We start from the raw sequence: 23,963 nt of genomic DNA on the forward strand, positions 1-23,963 counted from the left end.
TACCGCAAAAGGCCTGGTACTTGGTGAGTGCAGTAAGAACGGAAGGCAACACAGCGGAGTTAAACTGACTTGCTGAAGTCATGCAGCTACACTTCAGTTCTGGATTTTACCTTCAGACATAAAACATCCAAACAACGGTAGTAAAAAGAAGTCTAACACACACATAGGTCAATTATAAGTCCACCTCCTCTCTCTGCACAAGTGGATTTTCCTTGTAATATTCCTGAGCCTGGCTGATTCCTGGTAGCTGACATCATTTCAACAGAAATCAGATCACATCAGTTCAACATAAATGGAAAATACTCCTTTTAATTAGGATACAGAACTGTTTTCAAGTAAAACACAGTATCATCCCAGCAGAGTCCTTACAAATCCCATTGTCCAAAAATGCTTGGGTTTTTATGGCACAGATGTGATGCATCAGTTACTTATTTCTAACAAGCCTTCTTGACACACTTGTCTGTCAATCTTGTCATGTTTCCTCCCCCCAAAATTTTTGCCCCAAGTTCCTGCAGACAACATGGAAAGCAAAATTTCAGGTACCTAGAGTTAAGTCATGCCCATTTGTTGAGTTCTGGGATTTCAGCAGTAGGACAAACTGACCTGAACGGTGCTAAATAAGAGGGGAAAATACCTATTTGTACAGCAAGACACAACAAAAAGAGGATCTGGCAACATGGGCAATCGTAACAGAAGTGCTGGTTGCATGAACACTTAATAAATGTCACTTGCTGTCAGCAGAGTGTGCCACTGTGTTCCAAGTGACTGAGCTGCAAAGCTACTTATTCAATTAAAGTGTAAAATAAATTCCAGGAAAACAAACCTTGCAGGAGAAACAACAACAACAACAAAGAACTGAAGACATAGCAAGGCTACAATCCCTCCTGATGGCTTTTCCTTCTGCTCACCTGATGCCATAATCACTGAATACCTTGAGCACTTCCTTTAGAATTGTGGTATCAGTGAGCTACTTAGTTTTATAGATAATTTAATAATCTTAGTCAATTCATTAAGTAGGCAAATTTTGCATCATTACATAAGGGAAGCTGCCCAACAACTAGCATAGCTAATTGTAATCTGGGTCAGCCAACCTCTAACAAAGGGAACACGGGCATAACCACGTTTCAGAGACAACACTGAAAACATCATGGGATACGGGAAAAGGTCCAGACCAGGCCTTCTGTTCACTGCTCACAGCTTCTTTCTTCTCTACCGTTTGTGCTCTGAACATCACATACACACCTATTCATGCTTATAACGGGTTTCCTCCCCAAACACACACACAACCATGCTCTTGGATATTTACTTTCTCAGTGCACAATAATGTGAGTTATCCTTTGAAATCACATGGAAGAGCGAAGGAGAGCAAGATTTCTTATTACTGGAAAAACTATGGGTTGCTTTATCTGTAAAATGAGTTTGGTTTTCTACTCTATGAATACATAATAATTTCTGTCTGGATTAATGAGTCTGGCGTATTTTCTAAGATGCATTAAACAGTAGATTACTTACGTCACCTAAAATTACATAAGAAACCACCTATGCTTGTTACTTCTCACTGGAGGCACCTTCATAACCACAAAGACCATCAACATGAACATATTTTCCAGTAACTCTCAGTCTGGGATAGCTACATGTTCATTCACTGCTAAAAATAAGGGTAGTTTAAGATTTGTTTCCTCAAATCATCTACTGTATTATGGAAAATACTCAGCTACCAGATTTACCATCTCCTTGTCAAGTTGAGGCAGCATCCTCAAAAAAAAAAAAAAATTACTTGGTTGGTTCAACTTGGTGAAACCTCAAAATCTGAGTGTTGGAAGGATGGGAATTCTGCCGTCTTCCAGAGTTTAATATCAATGAAAACTGGCTTTGGTTTAACATGGCACATTGGGCTTCTGCTTTAAAAATAAAACCAAAGTCTTCTCCCAGCCCCGTAACGACACTAGGCCTGTTTGACTGTCAAACTCGGTGAAAATAAAGTAATAAACACCAAAGGCCAATCTCTTACAGCTGGAAAGTACTGCAGCTAAGGTTAGGCATTTTTATATTAATATAACAATTGATTTTCAGTAGATAGTCACTACATCCTTGCATACTACCTGGGATTCAGTGTGCCCAACACAAACGAGAGGCAGTTTTAACAGGTCAGCACTGCGTGGGACTCCAGCTGGCAGTCTGCAGCGCTACCTGCCCCAAGAACGGCTTTTAAGAAGCACCACATGTGTTCCCACGTTGCTTTTTGCCAGCCTGAGGTTAGATTCCAGCCTGCACACGCGCTGAACGAGCCTGAAACACTCAGTGCAAGGGCAGGCCATTCCCTGGCCCCTCAGAAGCATGAGGGAACCCATGATACAAATAAATCACACCCGCATGGCTAATCCCGCACTCACACAAAAGACAGGGAGCCCTCGTGCACACCATAGCCAAGTATCTCAGCAACATCAGAAATCCTTACACTCTTTTTCAGCAGTAACTGGATGGCTCAAGGTGACCTATATCAGGCATTACGATCCCACAGTGCAGATCTGAAGGTACTGAAGGAAGGTAAAGTAAGCAAAAAAGTGCCTTAAGTGCTCTCTGCTCTGGACAGTGTAGAATTGCCCTAGAACTTCTGCTTGGCAAAAGACTTCTCGAGCAAGCTCTTATTTTGTTTTTAAAACTTTGTTGAGACAATCAGCATTAATTAAACACAACCCAGATGAACAGCTCTAGTAAACAATTAGAGAAACTGAATCACAAATTAATTCTGTTCTTCAGGAAATAGCTGCCCAAGTACAACACAGGGAAACCACTTACTGCATCATGTGTGCGAGAGACCCGGAGCGTGCGGTACGAGCTGCCTGACATGCCTGGGCATTTGGCAAAGCCTAGGGGACAGTCACAGGAGCTAAGGCACCACAGGGATGCAGACTACCAAGAAACGTCTGGGGAGAAATTAGGAACCACGGATCTCTCTCCAGAAGGGCCTACGTGGCCATCCTTCTGTGGGACAAGAAAATGCCAACCAGGACCTGGAAAACTATTTACTGGGGGAGAAAGGAAAGGGAAGGAAGGGAAAGAGCGTGACCCAGCATCTTGCATCCTTGCCTTTTCAGCTGGATAACTGGACAGGCATCCTGCAAGTAGGGGCCATAAATAGAGCAGAGATAAAGCTGTGGCTTGAAAGGCGCGTGGGGCGCTTTGTTTGGAGCCCTGACACAGGCCTAGAGGTATTTAAGTCACGGACAAGCAGAAACGCAGACAGAGATGCAACAACTTAGACATGCCCTAAAGCACAGAGCACCGTACGCTATACCCGTGGCTGCCAGTGCCGCCTTTCTGCTAAGCCCCGGGCAGCTTTTCTTACGTTGCCAACACTTGTTTGCCCTAGGAAGGGCCTCTTCCCAGGCACTGCTTGCCCCGTTGCTTCTCCTCCAGGCAGGACAGGCATCCACAAGGCAGCTCTTGAGGCTCCTCATGGCAGCACTGCTCCCAGCACAGAGAGGGTCAAGGCTGGGCTGCCAAGACCAAGGGGCAAAACCAGGACAGCCCTGTAGTTAGAGCAGCAGCAGAGGAGCTGCATAATCTGAACAGGGGCAACTAAAGAGATTGTTAGTCAGTGACTACAAGAAATTTACAGAATATTTTATAAGTCTAGGGAAGAAAAGGGACAAGAAGGCAGGACTAACCCTGGCAGTCAACATCAGCACTGGCCCTAGGAGCAGGGTGAGAACCTGCAGGGTGCCAGGTATCTTCTGTACCATTTTAGCCTGGGTAATTTTGCATGCACCCCATAAACCTGGAGACATTATTCTCCTGCCACAAGAGCAGTGCCACAGGATGCTGCCCAGAACAAAGCTCCCCTACAGGCAGGTCCTAGCTGACCAGGCCACTTGCACAAAATCTGTGACAAAGCAGGAGGCCAAAACAAGGCCTGGAAGGTTCCAAGCTGGTATGAAAACATTGGCACCTCTTCACTTCCATGTTACTTCATTTTAACTTCTGCTTTCAAACCGTGACCTGGAACTACTCCCTGCATTTTCTTCCAGGAAGTTTCTGCACAGATGTCTGCCTTCAAGGGGAAGGAGAAGAGAACTAAGCTTTGCTGAGCACCGCAGGCTCACCGCAGGCTGAGCACACCCCAATGCTTTCAAAATAGCAACTGCTGCACTGTTTTACATTGTCATGCCAAAATGTAAAGCATGACAAGTTTCAGCTTTAGAAAAAGCAAGAGCTATCATGTTAGGATATGCAGCTTTCCACTGCAAAACTCTATAGACTTCAGCCAAACTGATACACAAACTGACAAATTGAGCATTCCTGTCGTCTGCACCAATGCTGTGCTGCCCTAAGGAGCAGGACACACCAGCAAGGCAGCCTGCCACTGGCCTTATGCTCTGCTTCAGGTCACCCATGGCAGAGAACAGTCATCTAAACCCAAACTTCACCGACGCTCTGAACCTAATTCTGCCTTCAGCCCTTGCTTCTCCCCGCTCCCTCCAGTTTTCTATTCTACCCAAGAACATCTCACAGACCCCACTGAGCGCTGGAGTCTGAGTCTGTGTGGATGACAAAAGTGCTGGTGGTCTCATAACAAGGAGATCTCTTATGTCCCGTCACAAACACAGCATCCAGCTATGACACTCACTGCTCTCCCAGGCTGGCCCAGCCTTTTCTTTGCCTATTCAAGAGAGCTGCTCCCACATAACCAAAGCAGTGAAGTCCCTGCACGTTAGTTTCACCTCCCCCTCGTGAAGTGCAGAGCAGAGAACCTCCTTGGTCCTCCCTTTCCTGAGGGTCGCTGCTACTGCACAGTGCTCAGCCCCAGCGACCCTGTGGGCACGGCTCAAGGAGCGGGACCTGCCTGACCAGCCGCGCGACTAAACCAGCACCCAGCAGTGTAACCTAGTCCTGGCTTTAGGAAAGCACCTGGAGAGCTCTCACTTCCCCTGCCTGCCATTTCCCCCTTGCCCTATTCCTATGTAATCAACCGGTGCAGTTTCACTGCCTGCCAGGAAGGGGTAAAGTTAGGGCTGCGACCTGTGGTTTTCAGAGCTTCCAGGCAAACTGTTGTACAGTCAAACAGGAACATGCACCTCTAGATGCTCTCAAGCTCCGAAAGTAACAGCTCGATTTTAGTCACTGCATGCGTGCCGCATGCGGCTTTAGAGAACTCACACACTCAACTCAGCTTTAACTTCCCAGCTACGCACACAAGCTACGCATGCAGGTTCATATCTGTTTGCCTATACATTTTTCTATACACAACCATAAGCTTGACAGCTGATATTTTTGTAGCTATGCTGCAAAGCTTGGACAGACTGAAAGAAATTTTGCAGGATAGTGACCACACACCAACTACAACTGATTACATTATTTTTAGAGCTGGGAAAGAGTTTTACTGAAGTGTGGGGGGAGCACACAGTCCTCGACAGCATTCCCAAAGATTAAAATAGAATTCCACACACCACTTGTAGCTGTCAACTGAAAAAAGGGCTGCTGACACGGTAAAGAAAGGAAGAGGGAGATTGTGACAAAGCGACAGTTCAGAGCCTGGCACTAACGCAGCTTGCAAGCACTATCATTCATCTTTACTATAAGCCTACCCGTTGCAGTAGCAAGGCAGCTGGATATTCAAGCCATACCTGCACACTGGCACATGTGATTTTACATGACAACACACAGCAAAACACTGGGAGCGATTAATACTCAGGAGCCCAGCTCTGCCAGGCCCTTCACAGGCGAGACAAAAGCAAATCAAAGCTCAGGTGAGAACTCAGCCCCACCAACAGCCAGCTGAGCCCCATGTCAGTGCAATCACACAACCACCCTTGCACAAATGCTGCCCCACGGAGAGCAGGAGCAGCCGGCGCGGCGCAGCCCCAAGCAGACACTCACATCGATGGCGTCCCTTTCGAAGATGCGGAGCTGCAGGAAGAGCTCGAGCTTGATCTTGCGCTCCTGGAACAGCTCCTCCATCTGAGACTGGGCCTCATCCAGCTGCTGCAGGACTGTCTCTATGTGATTGATGGAGCTGTTATGGGGGGTCTTGTTACTAGAAATGGCAGAATCCCTATCCAAAGCAGAGAGAGAGGAAAGAGTGTTTTAAAAAAATGCAACACAAACAAGGTTCTAAATGTGACCTTGGAATACAAGACTTTTACAGATAAGAGGGCTAGTGGAAGTCACACTACACAAGGACTAAGTTTGTACATCTTTGTTAGCACAATCCTTGTTAATACAACATCTGAGTTAAGTTATAATAGTTGAAAGAACTTTGAGAAATGAGATTACTTTCATTTTTCGATCAATTCAACATTTAAAGGACCTTCTATTTACAATCCTTTTATTGTGGAGAAAAAAAAAAGAAAAAAAGGGGTCATGATAACCATTTACTCCATTGAAACTTCCTGGCAGTGAAAAAACAAATTAGAAGTTTGGAGAGAGAGAAGAAAAATGCACACAAACAAACAAATGGTCATTAATATAAAAACCACGAATTCAGATAAGAGGATATGAATTCCTGCAGCAAATGGGGCATGTATCACTGCAGAAGGTCCCCACACTGGTAAAGACTATTATTGAATAAAACGGCCTGCAAAATCTTTGCTGGATACAAGTTACAGACGAGCGTGCAAAAACAATTTCACTTTACAACAGGGCCACTGCTCGGGATTCAAGCCGTGCGGAGCCCTGCAAGCCTCCAGGCGTGTGACTGCTCCCGCCACAAAGGCAGCCCGTGTAAACAGCATCTCCTCTGCTGAAGGTAGTGTTTATGAGCTGGGCTTCCTGTAAACACACCAAGACAATCACGACCCAATGAAACAAAAACGTACTCCTAATATTTATAACATTTATTTATAGGCCCCGTCTTTTAATCATCTCTAGCCTAAGAATAGGAAGAGGCTCCCGATTATTAGAGATGTGCCAGAAGAGATTTACATAAAAGCAGGCAAAGCGCTGTTTTACAGACAGGCACACCGTGTTACCTTAGCTGCTGGATGAGATCTTCGCCTTCTTTTATGACGTTGACCGTGACCTGCAGAGTGGTCTGCTGCTGTTGACCAAAGCGTTTAATCAGGTCTTGGACAGCCTCCACGGACTCCGCGTAGACATCGTCAAGCAGCTCCTTCTGCAACTCTTCAAGCCATGTCCACAGCTAAAGGAGGGAGAGAGAAACATAAGCAGCAGGGTCAGGCAGACGCCAGTCCAAATCAGTCTCCCTGGACAGGAAAAACAGACGGAGGAGAAAACAGGATTTGTTTCTCTCTATAGGAAAATCCCATCTTCCATAAAAAGGAGCCTTTGTCCAAGCTACGGTTTTCACTTGTTGGAAATGCCAGAAAAGCTTTCTCCGTGTTGCTAAGTCACCCTTTCTTTCCCATTTTCCTGCTGCGGCCGCAAGCGCCTGTGAGGCAGCGGCGGCAGCCGCGCGGTCGCAGCGTGAATCCCATCTGCAGCGCGGCCAGAGGCACCGGCAGGGAAATGCCATGGGAACCCTCCCTGAGAGAAGGGAGGAAGGAAGGAAGGAAGGAAGGGAGATGTATTGTGGCCACCATCACATTTGCACGGCCAGGCTGACACACGCACACAGATAACGTAACACTCTCTGTGGCCTTCAAAACGACGGAAAAGGACAGAGAAGAACATTTCTCTATCTCCTTGTAGACAGAAATCAATGTAAAAAAACAACACTTAATTTCTAGCATCATCTCTACAGCTTTGCTTACCCCGTTCACTTCAATTTATCACTCTTGGAGCAAAAATCACCACAAATAGATTAGCCAGTTCATTCCAATTCCTTCATATTTTTTCCCTTTATTATACGCACGCACCCTCGCACAGAACGACGCTCTGTGCACGCTGCAGCATATGGAAAATTCCCTCGGTATTCACCAATGAAGTATTATAGTGGTCACCTGAATGAGACGCTGGGCTTTTCCACAGTGTTATGAGGAAGCTGTTACATCCTAAGCTCTCCATGGAAAGTTTTAACCAGCCTCTTACCAAGCACCTGGGACAAGAACCTTGTGCCTCCCGGGACACCCCTGTGAGCGCCCACAGCGGCTCAGAGCGGGTCCCTCCTCTCCCAGAGCCCCTTCAAGCCCTACAGGCAGCTCCCAGAGAAGCAGTTACTTTATTTTTAATTTTATTTCTGAACAAATAATTTCTTTGATCGAAAGCATTAAGATGCTTTGACTACTTTTTAATCTCCGTCTTTATACATTTCAGAAATATAAACAGGCTTCATTAACCTTGAACCTGATTAAACTGACAACAGAATTAAAATACGGTCCGTAAGCAGACTGGCTTAATTACAAAGTAAAATAAATGCTTTCTTTTCTTTACTTATGATTTCCTATAGAAATACCTGTTTTATGCTGATGCCTACATAGAGGTTTACTAGCTACCAATGTAGCCACATTAAAAAATTAAATGAAGGAGCCTAGGTCTTGAATATTCAGTTCCATTAAAGCTTTATTTTAAAACCAAATGCTCGTGTTTGTATATTTTAAAGCCTTATATACATCTGCTAGTAGGTTTTGAGAGTAGTGAGTGACAAGCTCAGTTTTCACAGATCAATAAATAGTGCTGAGATTTAACCAAGCCATGTTCTCTATAGAGTATATTGCTAAAAAAAGAGAACCCAACTGCCTATTCATATGCACCACGCTCCTCTGACTCCTCGCGTGCTTCAGAGACCACAACTGCCACAGACCCCAATGCAATCCCAAAATCACACACGTTACTATCTCAAGTCACAGCAGGCCCCATTACCAGAAAGGAGCATGAACCAAGAAAACTTACCTGGTGTGCCGGAAGCACTCGGCAGCAGGCACTCCAACATAATCCAGTGCAGCACCCAACTGCTAATTTTTTTCCCCAAATGCACATTTAGGAGCACAAATTTCAAGGCAAATGAAACTTCAGATCAAGTAGCTTGACGATATAAACTGAAAACTTTACTCGGGTTTCAAAGCCCCGAAGACGCGTGTTTCTTTCCTCCCAACCTTGTGTCCTATTTTTCTGATTCAGACCTATGCTTCCCGTTAGAGATCTTCCAAGCAAGCAGGCTTGCACACAGAGTCAGTGCAACTTGCAATTCTGCAAGGTATATTAGTTATTGAAGAGAGAGCAATAATTTCGTGCCGACTGCAGACCTAACAAATTCAGTGCTCGCTGGAAGGGCTCTACCTTGTGCTTACTGCACTACCCAAACTGACGTACAAGCAACACAATCCAGAGACGTCTACCGCAGACAAACTACAATCCTGCAGTGCCTCTCGCTCCACATGGAGTTGGCCTCTTGGCTCCCGACAAGCAGCGAGGGCCTGAGGGCCCCTCCAGGTAGTTCCTGCGCGGGGCCCTGGCCCCGCTCCGCGGCGCGCGGGGCCGGAGCTGGCAGGAGCAGCGACGCTTGGCACCGCAGGGCCGCCGACGCTCTGCCCCGTCAATATCCCCCTTCACGCTCGCCCCGGGCACCGGAGGCAGAGCCAGCGCAGAACAAGCGACTTTTCACTCCCCGGAGCCGGTCCCCAGCACCACCACCTCATGCACAAGGATGTGGAGGGCCACGGGGCCCCGCTCAGGATCGGCCTGGCAGGAACCGGCTCCTTGGGAGGGAATTGGCACGATGGTAAACACGGTACCTTGTCCCCAGGGACACCCAGGGGCTTGGGAGGACACGGCACTGGCCAACTCACCAGTCCAAGAGCCCTCTGCCCGGGCGGGAAAAGCACTTTGTGAATGTGCAGGGGAACAACGGGAACAACTGCCATGCAGCCCTCATCTAGCTGTGATTCACAGGCTGGTGAAAGTAGAAAGCAGTTCAAGTCTTTTAAGAAGTGACTAACCAGCTTTGCAATGTGCCAACAGTTACCCTTTCTAACAGGCTCCCAAGTCAGCGTGTTCATCCCTCCCCACTAAGCTGCTGACAAAGGGATTCCACTCCAAGCGACACAGGCCACACGAGTGCCAAGAGAGGAAACACGAGTGTCGGGACACGAGGGCCGGACGCGGATCGGCACCACCTGCTGAGGGGAGCTGAGGCACAACTGGTGCAGCCGCGTGCCTTGCACAGAGCTTGAGCCCAGAATCAGCACTGCCTGCACCGTTACTTACTTACCTGACCCTGCTTCCCCACAGAACACTACGGATGAAGATAGTATCAGAGAGGAAAGCCAGGCTTAGGAGACCAAAAGAAACCAAAAAGTTCACTGTGCGCAATCAACACAAATGAGTGTAGCCACACACATGCTCATAAAAATTACAGATCTTTTATTTTTACTTATTTATTTTGAGATAATGCATCACTCAACGGGGCAGAGCTTAGCAACAAGAACTTAATGAAAACCTTACCACTGAAAAGCTTTATCTCACTGTGGATTTTTTGAGCAACTTCCAGTCATGTCTTTTCATTACTCTGTATAGGACACAGCATGAAGACCAAACCCAGCATTGAGCCCTGTGATCCTAGGAAGAGCTGCACCCAGCAGCTCTGAGAAATCTAACACACAGTTGTGTACACTGAGTGTAACACTGCAGCCGTCACTGAACAAGGCTCTCTGCCTTTCCTCTGCTCTTCATATCTTAGCAGTATTAAAATTGGACAGCGAAATCAAATGCCAAATCCCTGACAGGCAAATGTTTCACCCAACGTATTTTTTCTTGATCTAAATATAGGCACAGCCTAAGAAACATCTGCTTGAATGAGCCTGCATCCTGTGCTACCTCTTTCCCCAGTTCTTGGGAGCCTGCCATTAGTCACTGAGATAGTATTTGCTTAATTGTCTGCCACATCCTGGAAGTCTCAGTGTTTCCATCATGGGCCTCCATCTATTTAAGTCCCATCCCTGCAATCTCCTGAAGGGCTGCAGCTAAATAAGCCTTTGTTATTGATCTTAGGGTACTTACTGAGTATAATCAGGGACCAATCACTTGTTACTAGCTCTCTTCTCCAGTCCACAGGTTTGCTTTTCATTAATGGTAAAACTTCTGTCAATCTCTTTCACAGCTATTTCATGTGTGTGTGTGTGTGTGTGTGTGTGTGTGTGTGTGTATGTACAAGCTTGAGCTTTCTGGTCACGTAGCAGACAAAACCTACACTTTATTAGCACCAAAAGATGGAGATGCTGAAGTCTCAGAACTGTCTTCCAGGGTCTTTCAGTGACATTTAAGACAGAATCAGAGAATGAAGAGAATGCATGCCTTTCTCTCTCTCTCTCTTTTTTTTTTTTTTTTTTTTGGTTTTTTTTTAAGAATCTAATTACCTTAGAGAAGCTTCAGATAGCTCTACCCATTCTACAAGCATATTTGAGTGATTTCCCTATTCACAACAAAATCATCCTGGCAGAACCACCAAGCTTCTTCCTAAAACACTGACTACCAGCACTCTGTTCACACTCATCCCACTTCTTGCATGCACAAAGAAACAATTCTGTATATCATGGCCTAGTTCACTCAGTTTAAAGGTGTATTTCTGCTTCTTGATCAAACGTCTCCTTTTCCATAATTCATGGACATTAAACCACAAACTTGACCTTCTCCCAAGCAAGGTGCTACCAACACTGAAATGCTTGGGGGAAAACAAGGGCCAGGCAAACCACCCAAACACAACCCAACTCTCTGCCACCAAGCGTGATTCTCATCTCAAGTTTCAAACGTGCTGACCTCAGCTCTGGGATTCAAGAATGCCGGCATACCAAAATGAGGAACAAATGGGGAATGTCCCCCAGCCCCACAGTCACGGAAAGGCCTCCCCGGCCTTCCCGCACGCTGGCGCCCGCACAACGCCGCCCGCTTTCTCCAGCAAGCCTCGCACATGCTCTCCTTGCAGTAGTTTTCCTCGAAAACAGCAAGTTTTCACACCTGAAATCTTAAGTCAATTCCATTTCCCTTTTCTTTGTTTCATCCTTAATACTCTGCTGTAAAAGTTTAGCTCGAGTAAGGTGAAAAATAATAAAGGCATCTTCTAGCAACACCGTCAAGCATATGTGTACGCAGGAAAAGTACTCTGAGCTCCTTTCTAATTAACTTGTCAGAGAGTGCAAGGAGGCTACATGCAAGAAGCCAGCACGCTCTTAAGGGATCATTCTCTTCCCAGACAGTCAGCTCTGATCTCCCTTCCCACATTTTATTCCAGTTCACAAAATATCTGTTTGCTGCATTTTGGCACTACTACAAACACCTGGTTTGGCCATGATTTTGGTCTTCCCACTCACAGATGCCAAGGGAGCTATTTAATTGCATTTATTTTTATATATATACATACATACAAATATATATGTGCCATTTAGTTTCATATATATGTGTACACATACCTTACACACACACACATATATGTATGTATATATGCATATATATGCAGACTCTTGAAGGTCCCAAGCAGCCATTCCAGCTCCTTTAGCTTTGTGGTTCCCTCCAAACCGTCACACATGCAGATGCTTTTTTCATGCCCATTTTAGTCCAGAAAAATGCGTGCGTGTGTGTGTATATACACATATGGAAGTATTTGAACTCACACCAAAATTCTGCTCAACTCTACCTGCTGAAATATTTCTCGGTATCGACTCCCACGGCTTTTACTGCTATCTTTTGTGCAAACACTTCTATGATACCCATCTCCTGGGGAAAAGCTTTTACCTGCTCAAGACTTCCAGCACAAAACTGGATCTCACCTTCTCCCTTCCCATGTGATTAAATGCCAAAGGCACAAGAGCCATAAGGGATTCGTTGTTTTGGGAGGGACAGCAATTCTGAATGATCAGTCGTGTTTTTCCATCTTCAGGCTGGGAGGATGCCAGGACCCAGTACTTCCAATACACAGAGATCTGGATGGGGATATTTATAGTCCCACATACTTTAAAGCATGCCAGCGGGCAAGCTTAAATTCAGCTCCTTCCCTTGCTGAAAAACTTGGCTTACTGACCAAAGTGGCTCATTGTTTGCATGGGAATGAAAAGATCAATATTCACAATGTTACAAGTTTAAAATTAAGATTAACACAGCAGCAAGGAAACAAATTTTATATATAGCAAAGTGATTTGCTTGGCTCTCCAATAAGCAAAATGAGTAATGGTGACATCATTACCGAACACCATAATTCTGGCTTCCCTGACCACATTCTCTTTTCCCTGTGAGAAATTTGGTCTACTGAGGTTGGTCCACAAGCAGCCAGAGAACTTCCCTGCTATTTCCTGATGTTCCTGAGGAGCAGGAGCTCTCATGGGATGTACCTATAACCTGGCTACAGACCTTCTGGAAAAGCCAGAGATGGCGCCAGCTCCTCCAGCGTGCCTCTTTGTAGGCTGCCGAACACAGCTGCTTTCTGCACAGGTGCAATACAAGCCTTATTCCCAGGGAGAGTCACATCCATCTCCTGCTTTTGGTGCAAGCAGGTCCCTCCTGAAAGCAGGAGCTCCGTCGGTGTACGGTGCTGTGCAGGCCCCGCAGGGCTGCTGCTTCCCAGCAAAGCTCAAAGTAGTCCTGCTGCAGGGGGAGAGGAGTACCTGAATGTGCCTGTCAGAGGAACACTCACTCACCAGGAAGTGCTTCTGGAGAGAGTGGAAAAAAAACAAAAAATCCTATTAAAAGAATATAGCAAGATGAGTATCAGAGCCAGACTCTTGAGGCTCCCAAACAGCCAATCCAGCTCCTTTGGCTTTGTGGTTCCCTCCAAACTGTCACACATGCAGATGCTTTTTTCATGATCATTTTAGTCCAGAAAAAAACACAAAACAAATGACTTTTAAGAAAATTTGCCCCCTAAAAAATGAAGGGGAAAAAAAAAAAAAAAAAAAAAAAAAAGCCTCCACTGAGGAGGTTGGAGGGTCCACCTTCCAACCTCCATCTGCTAGTTTGAACTCTACCATCTGACCAAACTTAGCAATTTCTTAACCTACAGCAGAAGAGTTATGTGCTTACACGTATGCGCTAATTCATGCACCGAATTCCCACATTCTGCAGCAGACATCCAATTCTCCTGCCAACAAAGCAGGATGACTTTCAGGTTTAAGGCATTTTTATCTTCCATGTGGCTTTGTGATGCCATTTCAGTGCTTTACACACCTATTTGGTAACAAACAACACGCTCTGGAAAACCAAGCACAACGCAGAGAGCCCAGGACAGCTCTCACCTTGCTGTTTCTCTGCACTGTAACCAAAGGACTAGTCAACTACGTATGAACTACCTGTCTCACTCTCTCATCTCTAGCCTAAGTGGCATGCAAATCAATAAATAAAAAGCTAGCCATGCTCACATAAGTAAGTACTCTTTTTAATTTTCCCTGCTTCATATTAGGTATAGAGGTCAGCCACATGACCAAAAAGGAAAAAGTAATTCCAGTGTTTGCACCTTTCCCCAAAGCCCAGGCTGCAGGGAGGCTGCCATGGGTTAACAGCTGCATGCACTTACAGAGTCAGAATAATACTCATTTTCCAGAAAAAATAAATCAAGATACACAATATCTTTTTTCAAGACGACGCTATTATCTAGGGGAGCAGTGGCAACACTCCAGCACATCTGGATCAGCATCCCAGAATTGCTCAGCACTGACTCACAGACCAGGCTGCCTTTTTTTTTTTTTTTTCTTTCTTCAATTTTAAGCCTCTTCCTTGTAACTCCTGTTACAGCCTCCGTCTTTCATCACTACAATCAACTGTGCACATTTAAATACCATTCCAGCTGCTCCTTTCGGTGCTAAGGAAAATAGATAAGGAAGAAATAAACAGAAACAATGAATGTGTTTTGGCAGCCAATTGCTCTTCTGCTTCACAACAGATATTGAAAGAGCAATAAGTGTTTAAGTAAAAACACTGACCCATCAGAAGAGCTTCGGATGGTTTTTAGAGTGCAGCCTTTGTGTTTAACTTCAGCGAGCAGAGCCCTGGGAGAGCAGCAGCAGCCACTGGCACGAAGCTGCTGGGGGAGCTACGCACCCGTGTCTGCAGCCGGGCAGCATCCAGCCATCCCCTCCAGCCATCCCCTCCCTCAGAGCACAACCGCCTCGCGGGTTTGTTTCAGGCATGAAGCACAGGTTTGCAAATATGGGCTCTAACCAGAAAATGTATAAGTCATCTACACCTGCCAAGATGTGGCACCACCAGTAGCCAATAGCCCTTACTGAAATTATCCTTGTTCTGGTTCTGGCCACTCCACTGGCCCCTGTAAGCCTATAAATACTCACGATCTGTGTTCTGAGCCAGAGCAGAGAAGTGATTTGGCTGAAAACTGTCTGGCTGAATTCTTTTTTTGCCTGGTATATCAGTTCTCCAATCCAGCCCACTGTGGAAGCCCATTAACATTTACTCCAGCCTTATAAAGTGAGGGAAGGTTGAGAGAAATAATTTTTAATAGTTCTGTTACTGCCTGCTAACTTTGCATGACAAATGTAGAAGCTGCTTATGAAAAACAAACACATGCCCCCTCACAAAAACTCACAAAACCACAAATGGGCACCGACTGCCCCCCAGCCTGAGCTCCAATGAACTACACTTCAAGTCTTAAACCAAAACTCATTACACAATATAGGTTTGTTGCATCTTATGACAGGATGGTAACAAGAAAAGGAACATTAGACAGGCCTGGTTCTAAGGCTAGAAGTTGCCACCTTGACTTTTCATCAGTTTTACCTCTTTAACATGGGTGTGAAAGGACACAGACATGTCCAGCAGGATCTTGCGTTGCTCCACACGCCTAACGAAGTCCTGTATCCTGTCCTCAAGCTGATGGGCTGCTTGATAGATTTCCTCTGGGTCACATTCCCCGGTCTGAGCCAGCTGCTCGGCTGCTTCGAGAAGTTTATCCGCATTGGTATAGGTATTCTGTAGAGAAAGAAGTTAGTTTCACAGGATTAAATGAATGAAAATCCATTCTTTTTCAAAGCCAACATTCTGTTGCATTCAAGTGAAAATCTAACAACAAATAATCAGCCATAACAAATCAGGTGATGTCATGTCAACAGAATAATAACGGTAGTTACTAAGCTTAATTCTCTGACAAAACCCTCCACACCTGGCATTAAGAAACATATTTGTAGATGGCAGCTCTTGCCTTACTTTCTCCAAGGCAAAGTGTTATGTTACTATCAGGTTCAATGCATTAAATAGTAACAGGAAGGAGAACTAATGTCTTCTTGCAATATGCTTCTTTGCATAGTACTACAATTTTGTTACCTTTGGTTTTTGGAAGGCAGTAGAAAGACTTGAAGATCTTCATTTCCTGAATAAGAACCTTTTTTATTGCTTATGTTTTAAGGGTCATGGCAAACAATCTTGTTATTACACTTCTATATCCTTTTTCACTTCGCTGTGAACAACTGTTTCTTATCTCCTTATCTGCATCTAGCTGAATATCTCCTCAGTCTAGCACTTGCCCTGTTTATTCCTTCTTGGAATTAGATCTTCATATTCACAACTATAACTGCACAACTATTCTATACACAGAATAAAGGTTAGTCTAATAACTTGTAAACTGGCCCATTTCAACACTGGATGAACAATAACCATGGCTAGGAGATTTTTCAAATTATACTTTTAAAGGTAATAAAGTCTTAGCTGCTGGTAAAGACATCTAGATCAAACCCACACGTTCAGCAGATAGGTATTAAGCAAGCAAGCAGAGAAGGAGAAATTTCCATCCATCTTAATGGAAATGAGATCTCCAAAATTCCCATTTTGCCTGGGTCAGCATTTGTGAAATAGCAGAAATAGAGCAAGATTCACAAGCACACTACGGCTGAGGGACAGAGTAAAACATTGTCCCAATACAAGTAACAAGAGCAGATAAACAGTCACAGCAGAAAATATCACGCCAGATATCAAACTTCCCCTATCCTGAGGCATCCATGTTCTAGAGAAGAGAAAGATTGTTAACAGTTCCTAAAACTTGTCACTTGATGCTTTGAGCTCTTCATGAACTTGAATTAGGACTAGTTCTCTCTCTAGTTTCTGATCTTTGGATTTCCTAAGTTAGAATGGTTTTCATAATGAGCATCTTCACAAAACCACGGAATAATATTAACCTCTGGAGAGGACAAAGACTGAAGCCAATCTACCCTAAAGAAACTTTACTTATGTCACCACATCAGGCATCCTGACAAGGCTGTGGAACAGGCTACCAAAAAAACCTTCTGTCAAGGTAATTTATGCCATTTTCTTTTATGTCCCTCTGCCCTCATCGCCTTCTCCCAACCTGAGCTGTATCAGGTAAAAATGCTGTTTGCCAAGATAAACTAAGTCTATGCAAGTATGTTTTTCTTTCATCTTTGCCATAAATACAGTATCACACCCCTAAATAACGTTAGAGCATCCACAAAGGTTAAGTATAAACCTGTAAATACAAACGTGGCCTGAAACTCAACCAAAGGCCAGGAAAGCAGAGCTCTACTCCAGGGTCTCAAGCAAGATACCAGGCAAGCCCAGAATGGTTCATTTCTCTCCGTGCTCCTTGTATCTATCAAGAGCTTCATAATAAAGGATGGTGAGGGGTTTAAGGGAGGGGTTTAAGAGATACCTTGTCTGCATATACAAAATGCTTCTGAACTGCCCAGTTGCAAGTGGCACCTCATGGGAAGTGTCCTTATTCTTTCTCTTGCCACGAATGTATTCTAATAAGCAAGGCACAAGACAGTCATGCTTACCCAGTTTGGTACAATCGCTGTCAACCTTACATAACTCAGAACAGCTTCCCTGTGCTTGCAGAGGGGAGCTCCCCCTCCACTAATCACAGTTTCGATGTGAAAACGGCCACCTCCCAGAGATGAAGAATCAGATCAAAAGAATTCAACTTTAGGGAGCCCTCTAGTTCATTCGTCTCTGCCACAAGTTGCAACTAGAGCTAAAAGTCAGTAACTGTTTCTCCAAAACACTGAAAAAGCAAAGGAGAGCCCACCACCTTCCTACACAATGTGTGCCATTACCTTCCTAGTATTCCTATCGAGACGTTTTTTCCTATATATTCTTCAAAAAACACAACAAAGATACAACAAGTATCCATATTTTTAGAAAGTACTCAAAATTGCTATCATAGAAAAGTCAAAAATTAAGTTTAGGAATGAGTTCACGAATGGATACTACCTCATGAACAAATACTACTGACAACAGAGAGAGAGGAAAAATCTACACAGAGAACACTGAAATTCAATGGAGTATCATAGGATACATCATAGCCAGGAACAAAAAAATGAGAAGGCAATGAGAGAGACGAGAGGAGGTTATGAACCTTCAGACAAGCTGGAGGTTAGTGCCCTGTATGGGGGGATGGAAGAGAGAGGCCGACAGAGGGAGAATTAACTGAGGTATACAAATCACCAGAGAGAAAGTGAAGATTCCTCATAAAATGTAGTGGATGCTACCAAGTTTAAATATCAGGCAACATATTTAAAATGAAGGTCTTCTTTCATATTTAAAATGAAAGTCTTTTGATTCTCTAGCATTAAAAAATATCTAATAGAGCTAGGCAAATTTTCACCTTACACGAACATTAAACTAAGTAACGCACAAGCCTACAGTCGATTGACTCTGTATGATCTATTGCCCTCTACGCATAGCTTATTTTAACACCTTTGAAGGCTGCAGACAAATGGCACCTCATTCACATTAAATGATATGGCAAAAAACCAGAAATATTATTTTAGCTCCCCTCAAAAATCAGTAGCTAGCCTTGGATGAAGAACATTCAACAGCACTACTGGCTCCCTGCCGTTGCTAAACGTTGCCGTGCCACTGACACCACCAGATGCTTCTTCCCTCGCCACTTCTGACTAGAGCTTACTAAAAAACACTAATTGTGCCCAGGCTTCTAAAAAAAAATCAAAAACAAGCAAAAAAAGAAACAAACAAAACCTGGGCCAACTAGAAATGAACACGAGAGCAAGTCAGGTTGAAGTTATTCACACTTAAACTTCAACGGAATCTTCCTCATCGCAACCACAGCAGGAATGGCTCTGGGGGCCTCCTCACCTACCATTTTGGAGCAGGTAATAGAAAGAGAGGCTGTGCTTTTCCTGGCAGTTCCCACAAATTGGGAAGTTAGAAATGGGAAGAAGGAAAAAGGGGAAGTGAGGGGAAGGCAGACTTAGATGATCTTGTCCATTTTGCTGCCTGTGGAAGATGGTTCCCTGTAGTGCATTTAAGTTCTTTGAACACTCTAGTTTTCAGTATCTCCAGAAATAGAAGTTCAAATTATTCCCTGAAGAGACCATTTTAAATTCTAGTAGTGCTCTGTTTCTGAAAACTTTTGCTACGTACTTGCTTTACCACTTTCTAATTTAATTGCAATGTAAATGAATGATGCTTTTTTGAACAGTTCATATGCTACTAGCAGTTCTACGTGCTTCATTCCCTTTGATTAGACAAGCATTTTTTTCTTCTTTCCTCAAATAACACAGCATTAAGTATGAGATCATTCAGGTTTTTCTTAAGCATCTTACACAAAGAGATTCTTGCTTGTCTGACCTAGAAAAATAAGTACATTCACATGGATGAAATTACAGATTTTGCTAAAAATGAAATATTAGGCATACGTATGGAAAATCCAGCACGTATATAAAAAACTAACCGAGCTTATTATCTTGGAAAATTTTACATGAAATTCATACTGAGGAATCTGTCTGATGATATTTCAATTCCTCAATCACTGGAGTGCTCTAAAATCATATTCACTCTACTAAGAGCTTAATCTAAATAGACAATCCAGAAACACACTTTTGATGCACCCACCATACTGTGTGTCACTGCTAAGGCCCTGCCTGTCACTTCTTTGGAAGTTTCCAGGTATGCCCCTTCTGTTCTGACTTCAGGACCACACTACCAATCCTACCTTAATGAGATTTTCTTGATATTTCCTCTCTGTTGTGGGATGCCTGATCATTCAGGCTGAATGATCGGTCGATGCACATTGCTAATGCAGCAGATTCAAATCTCCAGCTTCTCCTGGGTTCATTCCCCTTTTTCAAGGTTACTGCCCAAAACAACTTTGCCCTGTTTTCCCTAATATCTCTTGTTTCTTTCAGCTAGACAGCTTTTAATTTTCTTGTTGTAGGGTTTTTGTTTTGTTAAGTGCAATGGAAAAGTGGGATTTGACGTTCTATCATCCATCCCACTCAAACACTGAATAAAGATTATTCCTTTGGAAAAAAATATTGATATCCCTGATTCAAAACTATTGATATCCCTGATGCAAAAACAGGAGGACATACTACACTCTGTGAACTGCATTTAAAGGAAAAATAAAGTAAAATCCCAAAGCTAGGATGGCCAGTTCACTAGTCCATTTGGCTGCTTTGAAGCTATTTTTTCCCCTCCCAATCTGACCATCTGCTGTGGGAAGAGGAAAAGTGGAGTTCCCCAAGCTTGTAGCCAGGAAGCAGGACTTGTAATTTATCTCCATCCTGTCCTTCACGATGAAAAAATATTTGAATCCTTGAAGCCCTGAGGATTAGGATACTCTAAAAGAAGAGGGTTTTTTTTTTTTTTTTTTGACATTTCAATTTCAAAATTTGAAAGGATCCTGTCAAAAATTAAAAAATAAAAATAATAATTGCTCTGCCCTGTAAGAGAAATGGAAAGAAGAAATGAAATGAAAAGAAATAAAACAGGCCATTACTGGAACTGAATTTTCTGTAGTGGAACTCTGCTTGCCCAAATCTTCAGTTCCACAGCAGGCAGATTTGACACAGTTTGATGAAAAAAAAAAAAAATAAACCACCATACATTTTTTAATGTGCTGGATTTTACCTGTGCAACCTCTTCAAAGTCTTCATGGCGTTTCTGCAAAGCTCTAGCCCGATGCAGGGACTTCCCCACTCCAGTGTGTTTGCTAAGGAAAGCTTCTCCGTGGTTTTCTATCCAATCCAACACCTAGGGTAGAAAAGCAAGACAAAAACAAACTCTGAGCAGATGTATCAAATGCTACAAGAAACGAGGGAGCTGTAAAAAGACTGCACACCAGCAACTGACTAATCGTAGTAATGGATATCAAAAGCCACTACTGCCATTAAAGTATTAATTACATCTCCTTATTAACAGCTCTATTAAGCTATATCAAGGCAATAACCACCTCAATATAGTTAGATTCTACGATTTAAAATGACTGCTTTATTCTGAGGCCTCGCAAGGACACCCTGATTCCTACACATTCATCAACGTGTCAGCAAGGCAAGCGGCAGGACCGCGTGTGAGGCGCTCCCTGTGACCCATCGACGCCTCCAGATGAAGGCCTTCTGTAATGGAACACCAATGGAGTTTCACCATGCCCAGACAGTGCTGGTGAACAAAATGGGGATATTTTATAATAGAAGAACTCTCTTCTCCTACTGCACAGTAAGAAGTCTAGTAGAGATTTGTGTCCTCCTGCCCCCATCCAGATAACAGAGTGTAATTGAGCTGAAGTAGTTAAAAGGTGAGTGGCAATGTTTGCATCCTACAGAGAAACATCCCCCCAAAATATCAGCTAGAGGTAATTGTGTATCCTCAGCTTTGGAGATAGAAAAGTGAGGAATTAAAGACATTAAAGGACATTAAAGCTTCTGCCACAATGACTGTGCTGACAGTTTTATAAATAGTAGAAACTGTACATGTAATTAGTTCCTGCCAGTTAACACAAAGGATTATTGCATACATCCCAAGTTTCTGATGAGTGAACAAGCAAAAACATTTGGTCTCTCTCCAAACTAATACATCTTAGCCATATTTTAATGCCTCATTAGGAAATATGCATATGGCATTTAAGCCTTTGCAAGATATTCTGAGTTTTGAGAAAGCTTTTCAGAATTAAAGACTACTCCATATGGATAATTTTTCTAACACAGCTCAACCTTCCTTATGCCTTATTTATATAGGGAAGTATAATACTTAACTCATCTCCAGCATTCTTTTTTTCTTTAAAACCCAAATCTGTTTCATTTTGAAGTATATCTACCAAAAACCTGTACCTTATCTCTCCTTATCTACTAGTGTCCTTTACTCTGAAGCATCAAGTGTTTCTTTTTTCTTTTCTTTTCCCCCCTACTGAAGACATTTGACATCTAGTGCAACTGAAAAAACCTTCCATACTACCAGACCTAAAAGCCACTCCCTGCAGCTTCTTACTTATGGTTATATTTGATACACACATAATCCCACATAGTATTCTCATATGGAAGACATCAGGCTTTCTTTAGTGTACAAAGTGAAAGCATCTGGTGTGATTTCTCATTATCTTGACCATTAGAATCTTTCTTTTGGTTTGCGCTCCCTTCTGTATGGCAACTTCCAACACAATAAACACACCCGTTATGCCACATAGCAGAGCCTTCTCAAATCATCTGTCCTTCACTAAATCTCCACAGCATGCATTTTCATTTATGCATTATTCATTTTTCCTGGAAAGTAAACCCAAAAGCTTCCAAAGGCTTTTCTTAGTGGAAGTTTACATTTTCCTTTGCTTCCTGCAAAGGAAAAAGTTGATCAGCAAGGGTACAAGTGAGGTTAGTCTGCACTAGCCAAACAAGCCCTCAGTTGCCTATAAAGCTTAAATGTGCAATGCTTTTGACTAGTTCCAGCAGACTGCTCTGCTTTTCCTAATATAAGAAGAGCTAGAGAGACGCTTGGATGAGAGACCTAGAGAAGGCTCTGGCTCCTCCTGCCAGTTTACAGTAACAAGCCCATCTTCAAGGGAAGAAACCATCATGGAACTGACAGAGCCCTGGCACAGGCTGCCCAGGGAGGCTGTGGAGCCTCCTTCTCTGGAGATCTTCCAAACCCGCCTGGATGCCACCCTGTGCCCCGTGCTCTGGGTGTGCCTGCTGGAGCAGGGGGTTGGACTAGATGAGCTCTAGAGGTCCCTGCCAACCTCAATCATTCTGTGGCTCTATGGTCACAGAAATCCAGCATACAGCTCATGAATAAAGCAGCACTGAAGTCTGAGTGAATCCATGAATCTTGCGGCTCATCCTTCTCACCTTAATTCTGGGCAGGAGGGAGGCAGCACTTCCTATGGGACAATTTCACTTGGCTTTTGTGTATTACTGGGAACTTCTGCCTAACCCTTTGGGCAACCCCATTAGCTGGCTCCCCCCAAAAAAACCAACATTTTCACATTCATTCCTAAATCTGGCTAGACAATCTTAATTGAATTTGTTAAGGTTGGAAGAAGGACTAACAAGCTTGAAAGAATGTGCAACTGCAGAGGAAAATACTTTTTAAAAGTTCCTTTGGAGCACTTCACAAACCCTGCCAGAACTCTCCTGAGTATAAACTTAATCAATTACCTCAAATGCAAATAACTTCACACACTGAATGGTACCAAGGATTAAAGCTTCTTTTATAAATTAGACAATCTGATAACCATTTTGCTTTTCTTTTGTGGGGGAAAAAAAAAAAAGATGTCAAAGAGGACTTTTTTTTTCCTGTAGCTTTTTTAAAGCTGAGGGAGCTACCAATTGCCAGAGGGAGGAGGCTACTGCAGATGTGTTGTTATATGCTTGTCATTCTCCTTAAGGCATCTGCTTCTGGCTACTACTAGATGTACCTCTGTTTTATCTGGTATGGGTGGTGTTATCACTGCCTTATCACGCTGTAGCCCGATCTCCACTGAAACATAAGTAACTATGAAAAGCTCTGTGACTAGAGGGAACAATATCCCCAGCTCGCACTGTGATCTGCTACAAGGCAGTACTGAAAGCACAGGGATACCTAAAGCTGACTTAAAGTAACACCATGAAAACTATACTACCATATACAACATTTCTCAAGCCTCCAAAGCAGACGTGAATGGCCATTACAGGGCAATTACAAAGCAAAGACAATCCAGTCTCAGACAGTCATCACTACTGGATATTAAAGGAGAGGCTTGGGAAGGTAGCAAACATGGCCTGTTTCAGGATTCTGAGGTTGCATCATTGTATTTAAACCTTACTTTGACACCTGGAGTGGTTGACAACGCTGTGCGTTAGCACCAGAGGCTGCAGCTTCACACCTTCGAGACGATGTCTTAATGCCAG

The 23,963-nt window shown here is 43.7% G+C and overlaps 1 protein-coding gene across 2 annotated transcripts in view; it reads right to left on the reverse strand.

Moving 5' to 3' along the window:
- TRIO (trio Rho guanine nucleotide exchange factor) overlaps nt 1–23,963 on the reverse strand; it is a 165,151-nt gene that overhangs the window by 108,952 nt on the left and 32,236 nt on the right. For both annotated transcript variants that reach the window (XM_026048555.1, XM_026048556.1), the window contains exons 9-12: nt 20,719–20,841; nt 15,613–15,804; nt 6,972–7,141; nt 5,881–6,055 (exon numbers count right to left, since the gene is read on the reverse strand). In XM_026048555.1, coding sequence (XP_025904340.1) covers nt 5,881–6,055; nt 6,972–7,141; nt 15,613–15,804; nt 20,719–20,841 — 660 coding nt within the window. The remainder of the gene's footprint in view (nt 1–5,880; nt 6,056–6,971; nt 7,142–15,612; nt 15,805–20,718; nt 20,842–23,963) is intronic.

This window comes from Nothoprocta perdicaria, unplaced genomic scaffold, assembly GCF_003342845.1.
Source record: "Nothoprocta perdicaria isolate Ctin4 unplaced genomic scaffold, notPer1 scaffold_55, whole genome shotgun sequence".
NCBI lineage: Eukaryota > Metazoa > Chordata > Aves > Tinamiformes > Tinamidae > Nothoprocta > Nothoprocta perdicaria.